This window comes from Hypanus sabinus, chromosome 11 (genome assembly GCF_030144855.1).
Source record: "Hypanus sabinus isolate sHypSab1 chromosome 11, sHypSab1.hap1, whole genome shotgun sequence".
Classification (NCBI taxonomy): Eukaryota; Metazoa; Chordata; class Chondrichthyes; order Myliobatiformes; family Dasyatidae; genus Hypanus; species Hypanus sabinus.
Window position 1 is genome coordinate 97,247,279 of NC_082716.1, and position 17,629 is coordinate 97,264,907.

At 42.3% G+C, this 17,629-nt stretch overlaps 1 protein-coding gene across 1 annotated transcript in view; it reads right to left on the reverse strand.

Moving 5' to 3' along the window:
* The window catches only part of LOC132402214 (probable voltage-dependent R-type calcium channel subunit alpha-1E), a 600,800-nt gene that overhangs the window by 36,212 nt on the left and 546,959 nt on the right, over positions 1-17,629 (reverse strand). The window contains exons 41-43 of the mRNA XM_059984957.1: positions 13,039-13,146; positions 8,775-8,875; positions 6,683-6,789 (exon numbers count right to left, since the gene is read on the reverse strand). Coding sequence (XP_059840940.1) covers positions 6,683-6,789; positions 8,775-8,875; positions 13,039-13,146 — 316 coding nt within the window. The remainder of the gene's footprint in view (positions 1-6,682; positions 6,790-8,774; positions 8,876-13,038; positions 13,147-17,629) is intronic.

Consider the following 17,629-nt stretch of genomic DNA (forward strand, 5'->3'; position numbering starts at 1 on the left):
CATGAACATCGATTTCTCAAACTTCCTGTAATGCCCCCCACCACAACAGGTTTCACTTAGCACCTGGTGTGTCTCTCTCCCCTCCCCCATCTTTTTAATCTACTCCTCAGTTTTTTTTTCTCCAGTCCTTCCAAGCAGTTTCGGCCTGAAACAGCCACTGTACATTTTTCCATAGATGCTGCCTGGCCTGCTGAGATCCCTCAGCATTTTGTGTGTGTTGCTTGGATCTCCAGCATCTGCAGATGTTCCTTTGGTCGTGAATTCTTGAAAGACCATTACAAATGCCATCAAATCTCTTCAGTTACCTCTTTCAGAACACTGGGTTATAGTCCTTTAGGTCCAGGTGACTTACCTACCTTCAGAACTTTCAGTTTCCTAAACCCCTTCTCTTTAGAAATAGTCAATATACTCACTTATGTATGCCCCCATGATATGCACCAATTTCTGGCATACAGCTGGTGTCTTCTACAGTGATACTGTTCCAAAATCCACTCATATATATAATGTATGGTATGCTCTTTTATATTATTAGCTAGCTTACATTCATATTTTAATTTTTTTCTCTCCTTGTAGCTGTTTTTTGTTGCCTTCTGTTGGTTTTTTAAAGCTTCCCAGTCGTCTAGATTCCCACTGTTTTTGTGATATTATTTGCCCCCTCTTTTGCTTTTATGCTGTTCTTGACTTTCCTTATCAGCTGTGGTTGCCTTATTCTCCCTTTAGAATAATTCTTCTTCGTGATTAATCTAGCCTGAGCCTTCCAAATTGCTCCCTGAAATCTTTAGCCATTGCTGCTCTGCCATCATTTCAACTAATGGCCCCTTCCAATCAACTTTGGTTAGTTTCTCTCTCATGCTTCTGTAATTCCCTTTACTCCACTAGAATGCCGATGCATTTGATTTTAGCTTCTCTCTCTCAAACTGCGGGGTGAATTCTATTATTTTATCTTAAGATCCCTAATCAAATTAGATTCATTAAACAACATCCAATCCAGAATTGATGATCCCCTGGTGGGCTCAACCACAAGCTGTTCTAAAAAGTCATCTCATAGGCATTCTACAAATTCTTTCTCTTGGGAACTAGAACAAACCTGATTTTTCCAAATCCATCTGCAGATTTTTCCACTTGCATATTGAAATCTCCCATGACCATCATAACATTACCTTTTTACATGCTGTTTCTATACCCCACTGTAATTTGAACCCCACATTTGCCCTGTAGTGTGGAAATCTGTATATAACTCCCATCAAGTTTTTTTTTACTCTTGCAGTATCTTAACTCTACTCTCAAGGTTTTTAAATCTTCCGATCCTATGTCAGCTCTTTCTAACGATTCTATTCTATTTTTTTACCATCAAAGCCACCTCATCCCCTCTGCCTATCTGCCTGTCTTTTCTAACTGTGATCTTCTTTCAGCACCAACTCACTGAGAACCACAATGTCAGGCTTGCCAACTTCTAACTGTGCTACAAGATCATCTACCTTATTTCACATTTTGCATGCATTCATATATAATACCTTCACTCCTGTATTCATTGCCCTTTTAAATTTTTCCCCATGTTACCGGTAGTTAAATTTTTATTCCTTTCCAAAGTTTTTGCTTTTTTCTTTATTCTGGAAACTTTTATAACCTCTTCTGCACTCTCCTTCCTTTTTACTTTACCCTCTCTTTTGAAACCACCCTCCTAAAGCCTTATCCGTAGCTTGATTATAGCATGTGATTCACCAGGACCCCGGTCCCAGTATGTTTCAGGTGGAGCAGCTCCCTCCTTTCCCAATACTGATGCCAGTGCTCTGCGAATCCAATTCCACTTCTCCCACTTCAATCTTTGGACCACCCATTTAGCTCTCTGATCCAATAAAATTTTTTGCCAATTTGCATGTGGCACAGGTAAGAGATTATTACCTTTTTAGTTCTGTATTTTAATTTAACCCCTAGCTGCTCAAATTCCCTCAGCAGAACCCTCTTGTTTTCTTATTTTGTTAGTGCCCACATGGACCACGCCAACTGGATTTCTCCCCCTCCCACTCCATATTCGTCTGCAGGTCAGATGAGATGCCCTGAACCCAGGACACACAGCTTGCAGGACTCTCGATCCCTGTTACTGAGAATGGTGTCCATTTCCCTGACTATACAAACCCCTATCATGGCTACATTTCTCTTCTCTCCTCCCTCCTGAGTGGCTCCATGAACCATGGTGCCACAGTTCTGGTTAGGCAAGCTCAGGGGCTGAAGCACTACCTTTGGGATCCCACTGCCTGCCTCACTTGCAATTGTAGTTATATACTCTTGTCCCTGGTCAAATAGGTGCGATTGCTTCCTGAAACACAGTGTCCGGTTAACTTTCCTCTTCCCTAATGTATTGCCCTGTTTTAAACTCAGATTATATCTCATAGCATGGAGCAGTACAGTACAGGAACAGACCCTTTGGCCTGCAATATTGTGCTGAACCAATCAAATTAAAAATCAATGGCTATCTGAACTAATCTCTTCTGCCAACACAATGCCCACATCCTTCTACTTCCTTAACATTCACATACCTATCTAAACATCTCTTAAAAATCTCTAATGTATCTGCCTCTACCACCACCCCAGGCAGTGCATACCAGGCACCCAACACTCTCTGTGTAAAAAAAGCCTTGCCCCTCACATTTCCTTTGAACTTATTTCTTCTCATCTTAAATACATGCCCTCTGGCATTTGACATTTCAGCCCTGGGGGAAAAAAATCTGTCTACTCTATCTATGCTTTGCATAATCTTATAAACCTCTAGCCGAACTCCCCTCAGCCTCCATTGCTTCAGAGAAACAACCTAAATTTGTCCAACCTCTTGTTGTAGCACATTCTCTCTCATCCAGCAGTATCCTGGTAAACCTCTTCTGCACCCTCTCCAAAGTGTCAATATCCTTCTTATAATAGGGTGACCAGACCTATACGCAATACTTCAAGTGTAGCCTAACTGGAGTTTTATAAAACTGCAACATATTTTCCTGACTTTCGAACTCAGTGCATCAACTAATAAGAGCAGGCATGCCATCTACCTTCTTAACTACCCTATCAGCCTGTATAGCCACTTTCATGGAACTGTATACTTGGACCCCAAGATCCCTCTGCTCCTCAACCCTTACAAGTGTACTGTCTCTTTGCATTTGACTTCACATTTGGCTGGGTTAAAATCCATTGCAATTTTTCTGCCCATATCTCCCACTGATCTACTAACCCACCCTTCAACATTGTCATCCAGGTCATTTATATACATCACAAACATCCCAGTACAGATCTCTGCAGAACAACACTAATCACAGACCTCCGGCTAGAATAATTCCCTTCAATAACTACTATCTTCCATGGGCAAGCCAGTTTTGAATCCAAACTGCCAATTCATCATAAATCCCATTCACCTTAATTTTCTGGATGAGCCTCCCATGAGGGACCTTGTCAAAAGCTTTACTAAAATCCATGTAGGCAACATCCACTGTTCTATCTTCATCAATCACCCTCGTCACCTCATCAAAAAATGCAAACAAGTTAGTAAGACACGATTTACTCCGCACAAAGCCATGCTGGTTCTCCCTAATTAAGCTATAGTTTTCCAAATACTCATCAATCCTATCCTTAAGAATTCTCTCCTGTAACTTTCTTACCCTGACACGAGACTCACCAGTCCATAGTTTCCAGGGTGACCCCAGTTGCCTTCTTGAAAAATGGAACAATATTAGCTACTCACCAGTCCTCTGGGACCTTGCATCTGGCTAGAGAGGACACAAAGATATTGGTCAATGAGCCAGCAATCTCATCTCTAGCCTTCCTCAATAACCCGGGGCAGATCCCTTCAGACCCTTTTAGCTATGTCTCCTTGTTCATGGTCCTCCCACGTAGCTCCTGCCTGCTCTGTAAAAAAATTCTTTCAGAGGTTTGTAGTTAGAGCTAAGGTGCAGGATGCAAGTTCTTTAGGAGAGGGAAAGGGAATAGGCAACCACTTCTGGATACTCCTGTAGCTGATCCTCTCAAGAACAAGTATGCCACTTTAGATGCTGTTGGGAGGTGGAGAGTGACCTACCAGAGGAAAGCCCCTGCAATCCGGCTCTGGCTCAGAAAGGGAGAATATGACTGCAGTGTTGACAGGGGATTGAACAGACAAGAGATTCTGTGGACATGAAAGAGACACCTGGATGGCATGTTGTCTCTCAGGTGCCAGGGTCAGGGATGTCTCAGATGGGGTCCACAGCTGTCTAAAGACAGGATGCTACAAGAGGCAAGTGCAGAAATTTCCAGGGCCCTTGCAGAGATATTTAAAACATCCTTTACGGCAGCAGAGGTACCAGAGGATTCGAGGATAGCCAATGTTGTTCTGCTGTTTAAAAAAGGCTCTAAAAATAAATCAGGAAATGATAGACCAGTGAGTATGGCATCAGCGGTGGGTAAGTTATTGTAAGGTATTCTAAGGGACCGGACAGATATTTAGATAGTCAGTATGGCTTTGTGTGTGGTAGGTGAGGTCTATTCAATCTTACGGAGTTTTTTCAAAACCCTAGGACAACAGATGATTACAAGGCAGTAGATGTTGTCTACACAGACTTAAGCAAGGTATCTGATAAGGTCCCGCATGGGAGGTTGGTCAAGAAGGTTCAGTTGCTTGGCATTCAAGATATGTGTTAAATTGGATTGGACATTGGTTTGTGGGAGAAACCAGACAGTGGTAGTAGATGGTTGCCTGTGTGACTGGAGGCCTGTGACTAGTGGAGTACTGCTGGGATCGATATTGGGTCCTTTGTTTGTCATCTACATCAATGATCTGGATGATAATGTGGTTAACTGGAACTGCAGATTTGCTGATGACACCTAGATTGGGGGTGTAATAGACAGCGAGGAAGGCTATCTTGGCTTGCAGAAGGATCTGCATCAGTTGAAAAAATGGGCTGAAAATTGGCAGATGGAATTTAATGCAGACAAGTGCATTGTGCACTTTGGTAGGACCAATGAAGGTAGGACTTACACAGTGAATGGTAGGGCACTGAGGAGTGCAGAAGAACAAAGGGATCTGGGAATACAGGTACATAATTCTTTGAAAGTGGCTTCACGGGTAGATAGGGCTGTAAAGAAAACTTTTGGCACATTGACCTTCATAGATGAAAGTATTGACTACAGGAGTTGGGATGTCATGTCGAAGTTGTGTAAGGTGGCAGCGAGGCCTAATTTGGAATCTTGTGTCCAGTTTTGGTCAGCTAATTTCAGGAAAAATCGTAATATGATAGAAAGAGTACAGAGAAAATTTACAATTATGTTGCCTGGACTTGAAGACTTGAATTATGGGGAAAGGTTGAATAGGTTTGGAATTTATTTCCTAGATTGTGGGAGAATTAGAGGAGATTTGATAGAAGTATACAAAATTATGAGGGACACAGAGAGGGTACACACAAGCAGTCTTCTTCCACAGAGTTTGGGTGAGACGAGAACTAGAGGTTAAGTGTGAAAGGTGAAATGTTTAAGGGGAACATGACGGGCGACTTTTTCACTCTGAGGGCCATGAGAGTGTGGAACAAGCTGTCAGTGAAAGTTATGGATAGGATTTGATTTCAACATTTTAAGAATAGTTTGGGCAAGTATATGAATGGGAGGTATATGGTCCATATGTAGGTCCATGGGACCAGGCAAAATAAGTCAGCATGAACTAGATGGGCTGAAGGGATTCAATTCCTTGTGTATATTCAAGTGTTCCTGACATGTTTTTTGCAGCTCCTTCATCTGTTTGATCTACTTACTTGGAGAGGTCACCAAACATCAGATGTAAGAAATTATACACCATACACATCAGTGCATCAGGTGTATATATTTACATTTATACAGGCCACTTGGAACAGGCAAACACTGCAAGGTTGAGTGCTGTGCCACGGTTTAGTATCTGGCCTAATGCCTTTGAACCAAAATTGTTGGTCTTTTGGTGGGTTACTAAAAGCTACGTGGGCTGTGGCCCCTCACCACAAACTGGACCATGGAAGATCGTGTGTCCAATTCCTTATCTCCTAACTCAGTTGTGCCTCTAACTTGCAATATCTGTTCCCTTTATCCCACCCCTTCCTTAATTCTCTTGTTCTTTGATTCTGATGATCATGGCTCTTCCCTCAATTTCACCTCTTTCTTAAACCCACTGTTTCTCATTGAAACTACTTTTTCAATCCCATATCTTCCCTTGATCCTGCCCCTTTCTCATTCCTATGTCCCACCCTTTCCCTTGATCCTTTCTCTTCCCTTCTCTTGAAGCTGTCCTTGATAATTACGTTGTCCCTTTCTTATATTCTGTTCCCCTTATTGATCCTTACATTGCTGCTGTCCTTGATTTGAACTGATTCATACTCTGATTCTGCCTGTTGCTCCGGTTATCTCTCTGGTCTCAGACTAATCTGTTGATGTACCTGGTGGGGGAAAGGTCTGTTCTCATTCTGGTGTGAAAGACCTGTTCCCCTTCACACTCAGACTTGAGCCCTGCGTGCACACTCCAGCTGCTGGATGGTCTTCCACAAACTTCTGGTGTTGCTTTAATGGTCCACCTTAGGTGCTAAAGGTTTTGCTGGCTTCAATCCCTCTAGTTTTGAAATTGGAAACCAGTTAAAAACATCCAATCAGATTTTACCACCTAGAGTCACAAACCATGATTGACGCAGGGCAGCAATCACATGGAACTTACAAGTCAGGTCCTCTGTCTGCCTGCAGAAAAGGCAAACCTTTAGAGCTCGAGATGATCTGTGGAGGTAGAGAGGAAGCTTCCATCCGCTGGAACATGGGTGTTCGACTCTAAGCAAAGAGAGAAGGTGTATTCATCACACTGCATGGCTTGTCCAAAGAATGCCATTCATAACTCAGAGTGGAGTTACTCACTCACACTGGATCATAGAACATGTAACAGTACAGCACAGGAACACGTACTGAACTAATTAAACAACTAAACTAATCCCTTTTGGCTACACAATGTCTGTATCCCTCCATTCTCTGTCTCTCTCATATCTGACTCCACCACCATCTTGGGCAGTGCTCTCCTGTACCCACACGTCTCTATGTAAACAAATGTGCCTTACACATATCCTTTGAACTATTCTCCTCTCGTATTAAATGCATTAGACATTTAAACTCTGGGAAAAATAAACTATGCCTCTCGTAATTGTATAAACCTCTGTCGAGACCTTTTGCCTCCATTTCTCCATAGAAAATAACCCAACTTTGTCCAGCTTTTCCTAATAGCACATGTCCTCTAATTCAAGCAGCATCCTGGTAAACCTCTTCTGCACCCTCTCCAAAGCCTCAACATCTTTCTTACAATGGGATGACCAGAAATGAATGTAATACTCGAAGTGCGGTTTAGCTGAAGTTTTATATAGCTGTAGCATGACTTCCTTACTCATACTCAAAACCACAACCAATGCAAGCAACAATAAAATATGTCCTTTTTATCACTTTTTTAGATTTCAGGCAGCTATAGACTTTGAACTCTTTTACTGTTAAAGGTCCTGCAATTAACAATATACACAGGAGCAGAATCAGGCCACTTGGCCCAAAGAGTCTGCTCTACCAGTTGATCAAGGCTGATTTATTTTTTCCTCTCAACCCGATTCACTTGCCTTCTAACTGTAACCTTTGATGCCCTCACTATTCAGGATCTATCAGCTGCTTTAACTATAGGCATTGACTTAGCCTCCACAGTCATCTGTGTCAATGCTGTAGATTCACCACCGTCTGACTAAATAAATGTCTCTTAATTTCAATTCTAAAAGATGTTCTTTTATTCTGAGCTATGCACTCTGAACTTAGACTCACTCGCTACTGGAAATGTCCTCTCTGCATCCACTCTAACCAGGCCTTTCAATATTTGGTAGGTCCCTTTTGTGTTTGATCTCTCAAATTTCCACTCCTTACACTTAGCCAGATTAAACTTCAGCTGCTATTACTCTGCAACTGATCTATATCCCACTGTATCCTTGGCAATCTTCTATGCTATTCACAGCACCAATCTTTATTTATAATCAAGACTGCAGCTCTTTGAGATAAAAGAAAGCAAATCAACAACTTTTCCTGCCTGCTGAGCTGCCAAGTCAAACATCCTTTCACTGTTACACCTTCTCTTCAGCTTCTGACCTGAATCTTGTTATTGACAGGCATTTGGTGAAAGTGATCAGTACAGCAGATTCACTATTGCTGTGCAGTTGAATAATGGAATGAAGCATGACTACTCTACAAAGTTAAACAACAGCTGAGACATGACCACTGAGTATTGTTGGCGGTATCACATCTAAATACCTGAGGTGCTCCACATGAGGACCTCAACACTTGTTTTTTTAACTTATTTTAGACCCCAACCATCACTAGTTACACCATTGTCTCAAATATTGCTCCCTTTATTTTACCCACCCCATTTTCTCCAGAAGTCCTCCCTCATCTTCTCTTCACTTTTCCCATCTTCCCCAAAGTTGTCAAGCATTCCAGCCCCTGCTTCCAAATGCAAGTCTTTCCATTCACGCAGTTGTGTTCATCTCCTCTCTGAATTTAATCCAGCTCACCTTCCCTCACATTAGAATTTGTACATTCTGTCCATCACTTCTCTGTCCCAATTCACCTGGTCACCTCTTCAGACATTTCACCTACACCTACACACCCCTCCACCACATTTACTTTTCTTTTCTATTTCCTTTCCCATTTCATACACTCTATCTTTCCACCATTTTCATCTCACGCTTCAGTTTCTCATTGTGTACAATATTTAGTTTGTGTTATCCTGAGGCCAGTACCTGCTCTTCCTGCAGTTTCTGATACTTCTTGTTCTTGCTCTGTTTGTAGTAGTCCATGATCATCATGGCAGCGTAAATTTTCCCAACTGTTAAGTCTGTGTCTGGAGGAGATTGGGAGATAGAGTCAGAGAGAGATGCAGCACAGAAACTGAACCCCCTTACACCAATCCTACATTAGTATCATTTTAAAAAATTCTACCTATTAAATGCTCCCAATGGCCTGTGCCTCAAATAGCCTCTGACAACCAAATCCAGTTCCTGGCCTTCATGTGTGGCTTAGCTACTAAGCCCGACGGAACTATTTCTACTGACTCTAAAAGGTTACTGATGCCTTAAAACCAGACATGGGGCACATCAGCCATGGTTGGCAGCTCACCTGGAAGAAGGAAAACTCTGATCTTAAACTTCTGCTGTCTTGTGGTTATACCCACTCTGAAGGATTCAGGAATAAATGCCAAGGTAAAACTCTGGAGCTGGAGTCCCTAAGGCAGTCCTACATTGAGTTCAATGCTGACTGGCAATTCCTGCGATGCTGCTGGTACCAAATTGTATTGGTCTTTGCTGTTCCTTTAGGTTCGTCAGATACATGGGAAGGAGGAGCAGCAGCTCTCCATATTGTGCTGCCCAGGCTTTGAATATGTACACAGATAGGATACAACATCCATGGTCGACCCTGACTGACAGAGGCTCATTCATTCATTCATTCTCACTGCATTCTCTTTGTGTCCTCCCCAGATTCTAACACGCATTAGGGTCAATTTACAGCAGCCAACTAACTGTGGGTGGAGACTAGAGCATTAGGCAGAAACCCACATGCACACCGAGAGAAGATGCAAATGCCATGTAGACAGCATCTGAGGTCAGTTCGAACCCAAGTCTCTGGTACCGTGAGGCAATAGCTCTACCATCTGTGCCACTGTGCCATCTGAAGATATTCGGTGATCCAGAAATCAGTCATATTGCAAACATACACAGCCACCAAGAACAAACAGTAAAAACACTATTGCCTTATGTACTGCCATTTAACAAGGAAAAGTATGGTTCCTTGACAACACAGTGTGGAAGACCACAGTTTAAAGTGATTGTGCAGCTTAGATCATCTTGGATGGAACATCTATGGGCCCACAACTGTCCTTGAATTTGAAAGAGGACAGATTTTGAATCTATCTATGGAGGCCCATGATAGAAAGCTGAAGTTCATTTACAATGATTCTGTTCAGGAAATAAAATGTGTATCATAGAGCCATACAGTTTGGAAAAAGGGCTTTCAGCCCACCTTGTCCATGCTATCTACCTTGACCTGGTCCTACGTGACTGTGTAGAGTCCTTCTAAATCTTTCTATTCATGTAGCTGTACATTCCTTTCAAACACTGTAATTGTTTCCATCTCTACCATTTTCTCTGACAGTTTGTACCCCCCCATGCCTCAGCCCCCTTTCAAACACTTCCTTTCCTCACTTTAAACCTCTACCTTATATCTTTAGATGACCCTACTACGGGGAAAAGACTGACCATCCACTTTGCTTACCCACTTCACTGCCTTCAACACTTCAGGGAATAAAGCCCCACCCCATTAGACTCTCCTTATAACTAAAGTCCTGGTAACATTCTTGTAAATTTTTTCTGCACACTTTCCAGCTTAATTAGACTATAAGATATAGGAGCAGAATTAGGCCATTTGGCCCATCGAGTCTGCTCTGCCATTTCATCATGGCTGATACATTTTCACTTAGCCCCAATCTCCAACCCTCTCCCCTTATCCCTTTATGCCCTGACTAATCACGAATCTCTGACTTAAATACACCCAATGACTTGGTCTCCGCAGGCGCCTGTAGCACCGAATTCCACAGAATCACTACTCGCTGGCTAAAGAAATTCCTCCTCATCTACATTCTAAATGGATGCCCCTCTATTCTGAGACTGTGTGCTCTGGTTTTAGACTCACCTACTATTGGAAACATCCTCTCCACATCCACTTTATCGAGGCCTTTCACTATTTGATAGATACAATGAGGTCACCCCTCATCCTTCTCAATTCCAGTGAGTAAAGGCTCAGGGCCACCAAATGCTCCTCATATGACAAGCCATTCAATCCTGGAATCATTTTTGTGAATGTCCTTTAAACCCTTTCCAATGTCAGCACATCCTTTCTTAGATATGGGGCCCAAAACTGCTCACAATACTCCAAGTGAGGCTTCAATAATGCTTTATAAAAACTTAGTATTATATCATTTTTATAAATTCTAATCCTTTCAAAATGAATGCTAACATTGCATTTACCTTCCTCACCTCTGACTCAACCTGTAAGTTAACCTTTAGGGAATCCTGCTTGAGGACACGCAAGACCCTTTGCACTTCGGATTTTTAAAATTTTTCCATGTTTGGAAAATAATCTATGCTTTTAATCCTACCGAAGTGCAAGTCCATACTCTTCTCAACACTGCATTTTATCTGCCACTTCTTTGTCCATTCTCCTAATCTGTCTAAATCATTCTGTAGCCTCTCTACTTCCACAAAACTACCTGGCCCTCCACCTATCTTCATATCATCCACAAACTTGGCCACAAAGCAATGAATTCTGTCATCCAATGATAGACATATAACGTAAAAAGAATTGGTCCCAACACAAACCCCTGTGGAACACCACTACTCACTGGCAGCCAACCAGAAAAGACTCCCTTTATTCTCACTCTTTGCCTACTGCCAATCAGCCAATGCTCTATCTGTACTAGTATCTTTCCTGTAATACCATGGCCTCTTAGCTTATTAAGCAGCCTCATGTGTGGCACCTTGTCAAAAGCCTTCTGAAAATCCAAGGACACAACATCCAGCGACTTTCCTTTGTTTATCCTGCCTTATTTCTACAAAGAATTCTAACAGATTTGTCAGACAAGATTTTCCCTTGAGGAAACCACGCTGACTATGCCTTATTTTATCATGTGTCTCCAAGTACCCTGAAACCACATCCTTAACAATCAACTCCAACATCTTCCCAATCACAGAGGTCAGACCAACTGGCCTATAATTTCCTTTCTTCTGCTTTCCTCCTGTCTTTAAGAGTGGAGTGACATTTGCAATTTTCCATTCCCTCAGAACCATGCCAGAATTAATTGATTTTTGAAAGATCATTAATAATGCCTCCGCAATCTTTTCATTCACAATTTTCAGAACCCTAGGGTATATATCATCTGGTCTAAGCAACCTATCTACCTTTAGACCTTTCAGCTTCATAAGCCCCTCCAGAGTAATGACAACTTAAAAACACACTTCCTCTCCAGCATCATTTTCCAGTGGTCCGCTATCTACTCTTGCCTCTCTTTTACACTTTAAGTATCAAGAAACTTTTGGTATCCTCGTAAATATTACTGGCTAACTTACCTTCATATTCCGTCTTTTTCTTCTTTATGACTTTTTTATTGTGTTCCTTTCCAATCAATTTTGGCCAGCTCCTCTTTCACATCTCTGCAGTTCCTTTTACTCCACTGTAATACTGATACACTTGACTCTTTGTTCTCAAATTGCAGTGTAAATTCTATCATATTATGATTATTTACCCCAAGGGTTTCTTCAGCTTCAACTCTGATTAATTCCGGTTCATTGCATGACACCCAATCCAGAATAGCTGATCCCCTATTAGGCTTAACCACGAGCTGTTCTAAAAAGCCATGTAGTAGGCATTCTGGAAAATCCCCCTCTTGGGATCCAGCACTAACCTAATTTATCCAATCTAGCTGCATATTGACTATTGTAACATGACACCTATTTTTTATCTCCCATTGTAATTTATAGATCACATCTTAATCGTGGTTTTGGGGGGGGGGGTCCCAAAGTTCCCATCAGGGTTCTTTTACCCTTGCAGTTCCTTAGCTCTACCCACAACAATTTAATATCGTCCAATCCTCTGTTACCTCTATCTAATGATTTGATTTCATTTGATAATGATGTCCTTTCACTAGCTGGGTGACCAGAATATAATTGAAAAATCTGTAATTCAGGAAAATTACAATTCTTAACTCTGAATGGTCTTCTAATTTAGAATTTTAAGGCTTATGGTTGATCATTGATTACTGAAACCTTTGGGTGATTTAAGCTGTTCATGGCCATTTCCAGCACACCTGTCATGGTACACAGCACACTTTTTTTGGATAGGAACATGTCTCACTTATTGAAAAGTCATTGATCTGAACTGTTAATTATTTCTGTCTTCACAGATGCTACCTCACCTGCTAAGTATTTCCAGCAATCTGGGTTTCTCTTCACTTACATGAGTGCATGGGAACCAAGAGGTCCAGGGTCTTCTGTGATAGGTGAGGCCAAATTGTCATGATTTCCTTTCTCAGTTCTGCATCCAGCTGCTGTTTGTCTGCTCCACCTGACAGAGAAATTTGTTCAGGAAGCACAACTCACAATCTGGAGAGCACAGGAGCACTGCCCCAAACTCAGAAATAACTGGCAATTACAAACAATTCCTTTATTAATGAATAAAAGAGACCTATCAATTTTCAAATATCTCCCTGAGAATTCTATACTTAAAGAAGGTGTGTGTTGTTGGTAAGGTCAGTGTTTGGTGCCCATCACTGATTGAGGCAATCACAAGGAAGGATCAGTCTGAGATTATGAATTTTGGCATGTCACTGAACACTCTAACTAACTTCCAGAGGTGTATTGTTGAAAGTATTGTAACTGAAGATATGTGTAAGGAATTTGTACATTCTCCGCATGACTGCATGGGTTTCCACTGGGTGTCACGAGGAAATCTGTAGATGCTGGAAATTCAAGCAACACACACAAAATGCTGGTGGAACGCAGCAGGCCAGGCAACATCTATAGGAAGAAGCGCTGTCGACATTTTGGGCCGAGACCCTTTGTCAGGACTAACTGAAAGGAAAGATAGTGAGAGATTTGAAAGTAGGAGGGGGAGGGGAAAATGCGAAATGATAGGAGAAGACCGGAGGGGGTAGGGTGAAGCTGACAGCCAGACAGGTGATTGGCAAAAGGGATACAGAGCTATAGAAGGGAAAGGATCATGGAACTGGAGGCCTCGGGAGAAAGAAAGGGGGAGGGGAGCACCAGAGGGAGATGGAGAACAGGCAGAGTGATGGGCAGAGAGAGAAAAAAAACTAAATATATCAGGGATGGGGTAAGAAGGGGAAGAGAGGCATTAACAGAAGTTAGAGAAGTCAATGTTCATGCCATCAGGTTGGAGGCTACCCAGCCGGTATATAAGGTGTTGTTCCTCCAACCTGAGTGTGGCTTCATCTTGACAGTAGAGGATGCCATGGATAGACATATCAGAATGGGACTGGGACATGGAATTAAAATGTGTGGCCACTGGGAGATCCTGCTTTCTCTGGCGGACCGAGCGTAGGCGTTCAGCGAAATGGTCTCCCAGTCTGCGTCGGGTCTCACCAATATATAAGAGGCCACACCGGAAGCACTGGACACAGTATACCACACCGGGAGCACCGGACGCAGTACACCACACCGGGAGCACCGGACGCATACACCACACCAGCCGACTCACAGGTGACGTGTCCTCTGGGTGTTCCAGTTTCCTCCCTCTGATTAGGCTAGGATTAAATTGGGATTGCTAGGCAAAGGACCAAAAGGGCCTGTTCTGTGTTGTATCTCAGTAAATAACTAAGAAATAAATTTAAAAAAAGAGTGTCTCTCTATAACTCCCAGTCCCACTCTTTGGGAGGTATCTGAAGTACTTTAGTCTCTATTTTTCATTGAGTCATAGAGTAAAATGGCATGGAAACAGGCCCTTTAACCCAGCTTGTCTGTGTCAACCATAGTGCTACTAAGCTAGTTCCATTTACCTGTATCCTGCTAAACCCCTTCTATCCATGTACTTGTCCAAGTGCCTTTAAATATTGGTATTGTATCAGCCTCAACCACTCCCCCGGCAGCTCAGTCCATTTATGCCTCATTGACTACATGAAGAAGCTGACCCCCCAGGTCCCTTTTAATACTTTCCCCTCTTACCTTAAACCAGTGCACCCTAGTTTTTTGTTTCCCCTTCCCGGAAAAAAAAGATCATGTGTATCTAGCCTGTCTCTGTCTCTCATGATTTTATATACCTCTATAAGATTAGAACCCCCACCCCACCCCCACCTCCTATATTGACCCATTCTCTGTCTGTTATAATTTTACACACCTCTATAAAATTACGTCCCCCCCCCCCAGTGTCCTACATTAATTATATCTCTCCCTCTCATGATTTAATGTACCTCTATAAGGTCACAGCACCCACATTCCCACATTCCAAGGAATAAAGTCCTAGCCTGACCAACACTTCCATATAACTAGGACTTTGAGTCCTGGCTGCATTCTTGTACATTTTCACTACTCTTTCTAGTTTAATAACATCTTTCCCATAATGTAGCGACTGAAACTGTACTTCAGGGGCAGCCTCACCAGCATTCTGTACAACTGCAACATAACCTCCCACCTCAATACAAGTAGACATCTCAGCACCAATGGCTGTTTCTCAGTCCCAATCAGATCAGTTTATAACATCTTCTGTTCCAAGAATGACATCCCCCTCTCTGTCTTTGTCTCTCTCTCTTTGGTCTTCACCTCCTCCCCCCTCACAAACATTCCCTGTCTCTACCCTTCTCCTTGGCTGGAATTTAAAGTTCAATGTTTTTGTCACATTTCCAGTTCTGTAGAAGTCTTTTATCCAGTTCCAGCATGACCTTAATGGACACTGGATCCATGAACACTACCTCACTATTTTTTATTTCTATTATTTTTGCACAACTTATTTTAACTATTTAATAGACATATATGTACTTACAGTAATTCTGTTTTTTCTCTATATTTATTTCATTGTACTGGTGCCGTAAAGTTAACAAATTTCACGAAATATGCCAGTGATTTTAAATCCAATTCTGATTATGACTTCCATGTTGCTGTGTTTCTGTGTCACCTTAAACCGACACAGGAGAGGTAGTAATTGGGGGACAAGGCAATGGAAGATGAAATGAATAAGTGTTTTGCATCAGTCTTCACTGTGGAAACATGAGCAGTATGCCGGAGAGTGTCAGGTGGTAGAAGTGAGTGCAGTTGCTATTACTAGGGAGAAGATACTTAGCAAGCTGAAAGGTCTGAAGGTATACAAGTCACCTGGACCAGATGGTCTACACCCAGGGTCAGAAAGGGGTAGGTGAAGAGATTGTGGGGGCATTAGTAATGATCTTTCAAGAATCATGAGATTCTGGCATGGTTCCAGTCAACTGCAAAACTGCAAACATCACTCCACTCTTCAAGAAGGGAATGAGGCAGAGAAAGGAAACTATAGGCAGTTAGCCTGACTTCAGTGGTTGGGAAGATGTTGGAGTTGATTGTTAAGGATGAGGTTTTGGGGTACTTGGTACATAGTAAAATAGGCTATAGTCAGCATGGTTTCCTTAAAAGAAAATCTTCCTTGACAAATCTGTTGGAATTCGTTAAGAACAATAGAAAAAGAATAGAAAAGGAGAATCAGTGGGTCTTGTGTACCTGGCTTTTGACAAGATGCTGCACATAAGGCTGTTTAGCAAGATAAGTGCACAGGAAAGATACTAGCATGGATAGAGCATTAGCTGATCGGCAGGAGGCAAATCGGCAAATAAAAGGGCTCTAGGCTGTGTACTTGCTGGAATTTAGAAGAATAAGGGAGAGGGGGTTCTCATTGAAACCAATCGAATGCTGGAAGGCCCAGATAGAGTGGATCCATTGTAGTGGAGTTTAGTACCAGAGGGCTCAAATTCAGAATAGAGGGATTTCTATTTAAAACAGAGATGAGGATGAATTTCTTTAGCCAGAGGGTGGAGAGCCTGTGGAATTCATTGCCAGTCAGCTGTGGAGACCAGGTCATTGGGTGTATTTAAAATAGAGATGGATAGATTCTTGATAAGGCAGGACATGAAAGGTTACAGGAAGAAGGCAGGAAAATGGGATCAGCCATGATCAAATGGTGAAGTAGACTCAATGAACTGAATGGCCTAATTCTGCTCCTATGTCTTATGGTCTTATCTACATGTCCTGCTACCTTAAGAGTGGAATAAGCGTATCATTGGCAGGCTACTTTGTGGGAGTGACTGCACCAGCAATAAGTGTGTTCAGTGGATTGTGGATTTCCAGCAGGTGTTCGATAAGATGCCACATAAAAGACTTATCCATAAGATAAGGATGCATAGGGTTGCGGGTGATGTATTAGCATGGATAGAGGATTGGTTAAATAATAGAAGGCAAAGAGTTGGGAGATGTGGGTGTTTCTCGTTGGCAATCAGTGGTGAGCAGTGTGTCGCAGGGGTCGGTGCTGGTCCTGCAACTGTTCACAATAGACATTAACGATCTGGAAGAGGGGACCAGGTGTAGTGTATCTAAGTTTGCTGATGATACTAAATTGAGTGGAAAAGCAAATTGTGCAGAAGATACGGAGAGTCCGCAGAGAGATATGGATAAGTTAAGTGTGTGGGCAAGGGTCTGGCAGATGGAATACAATGTTGGTAAATGTGAGGTCATCCACTTGGAAGAAAAAATGGAAGAGAAGATTATTATTTAAATATAAAATATTGCGGCATGCTGCTGTGCAAAGGGACTTGCATGAATCACAAAAGTCTGGTTTGCAGCTGCAGCAGGCTACAAAGAAGGCAAATGGAATGTTGGCCATTGTTCAAGGGATTGAATTTAAGAGCAAGGAGGTTATGCTGCAACTGTACAGGGTACTAGTGAGGCCGTACGTGCAGTTCTGGTCTCCTTACTTGAGGAAGGATATACTGGCTTTGGAGGCAGTGCAGAGGAGGTTCACAAGATTGATTCCAGATAAGAAGAGGTTAGACTATGAGGAGAGATTGAGTCACCTG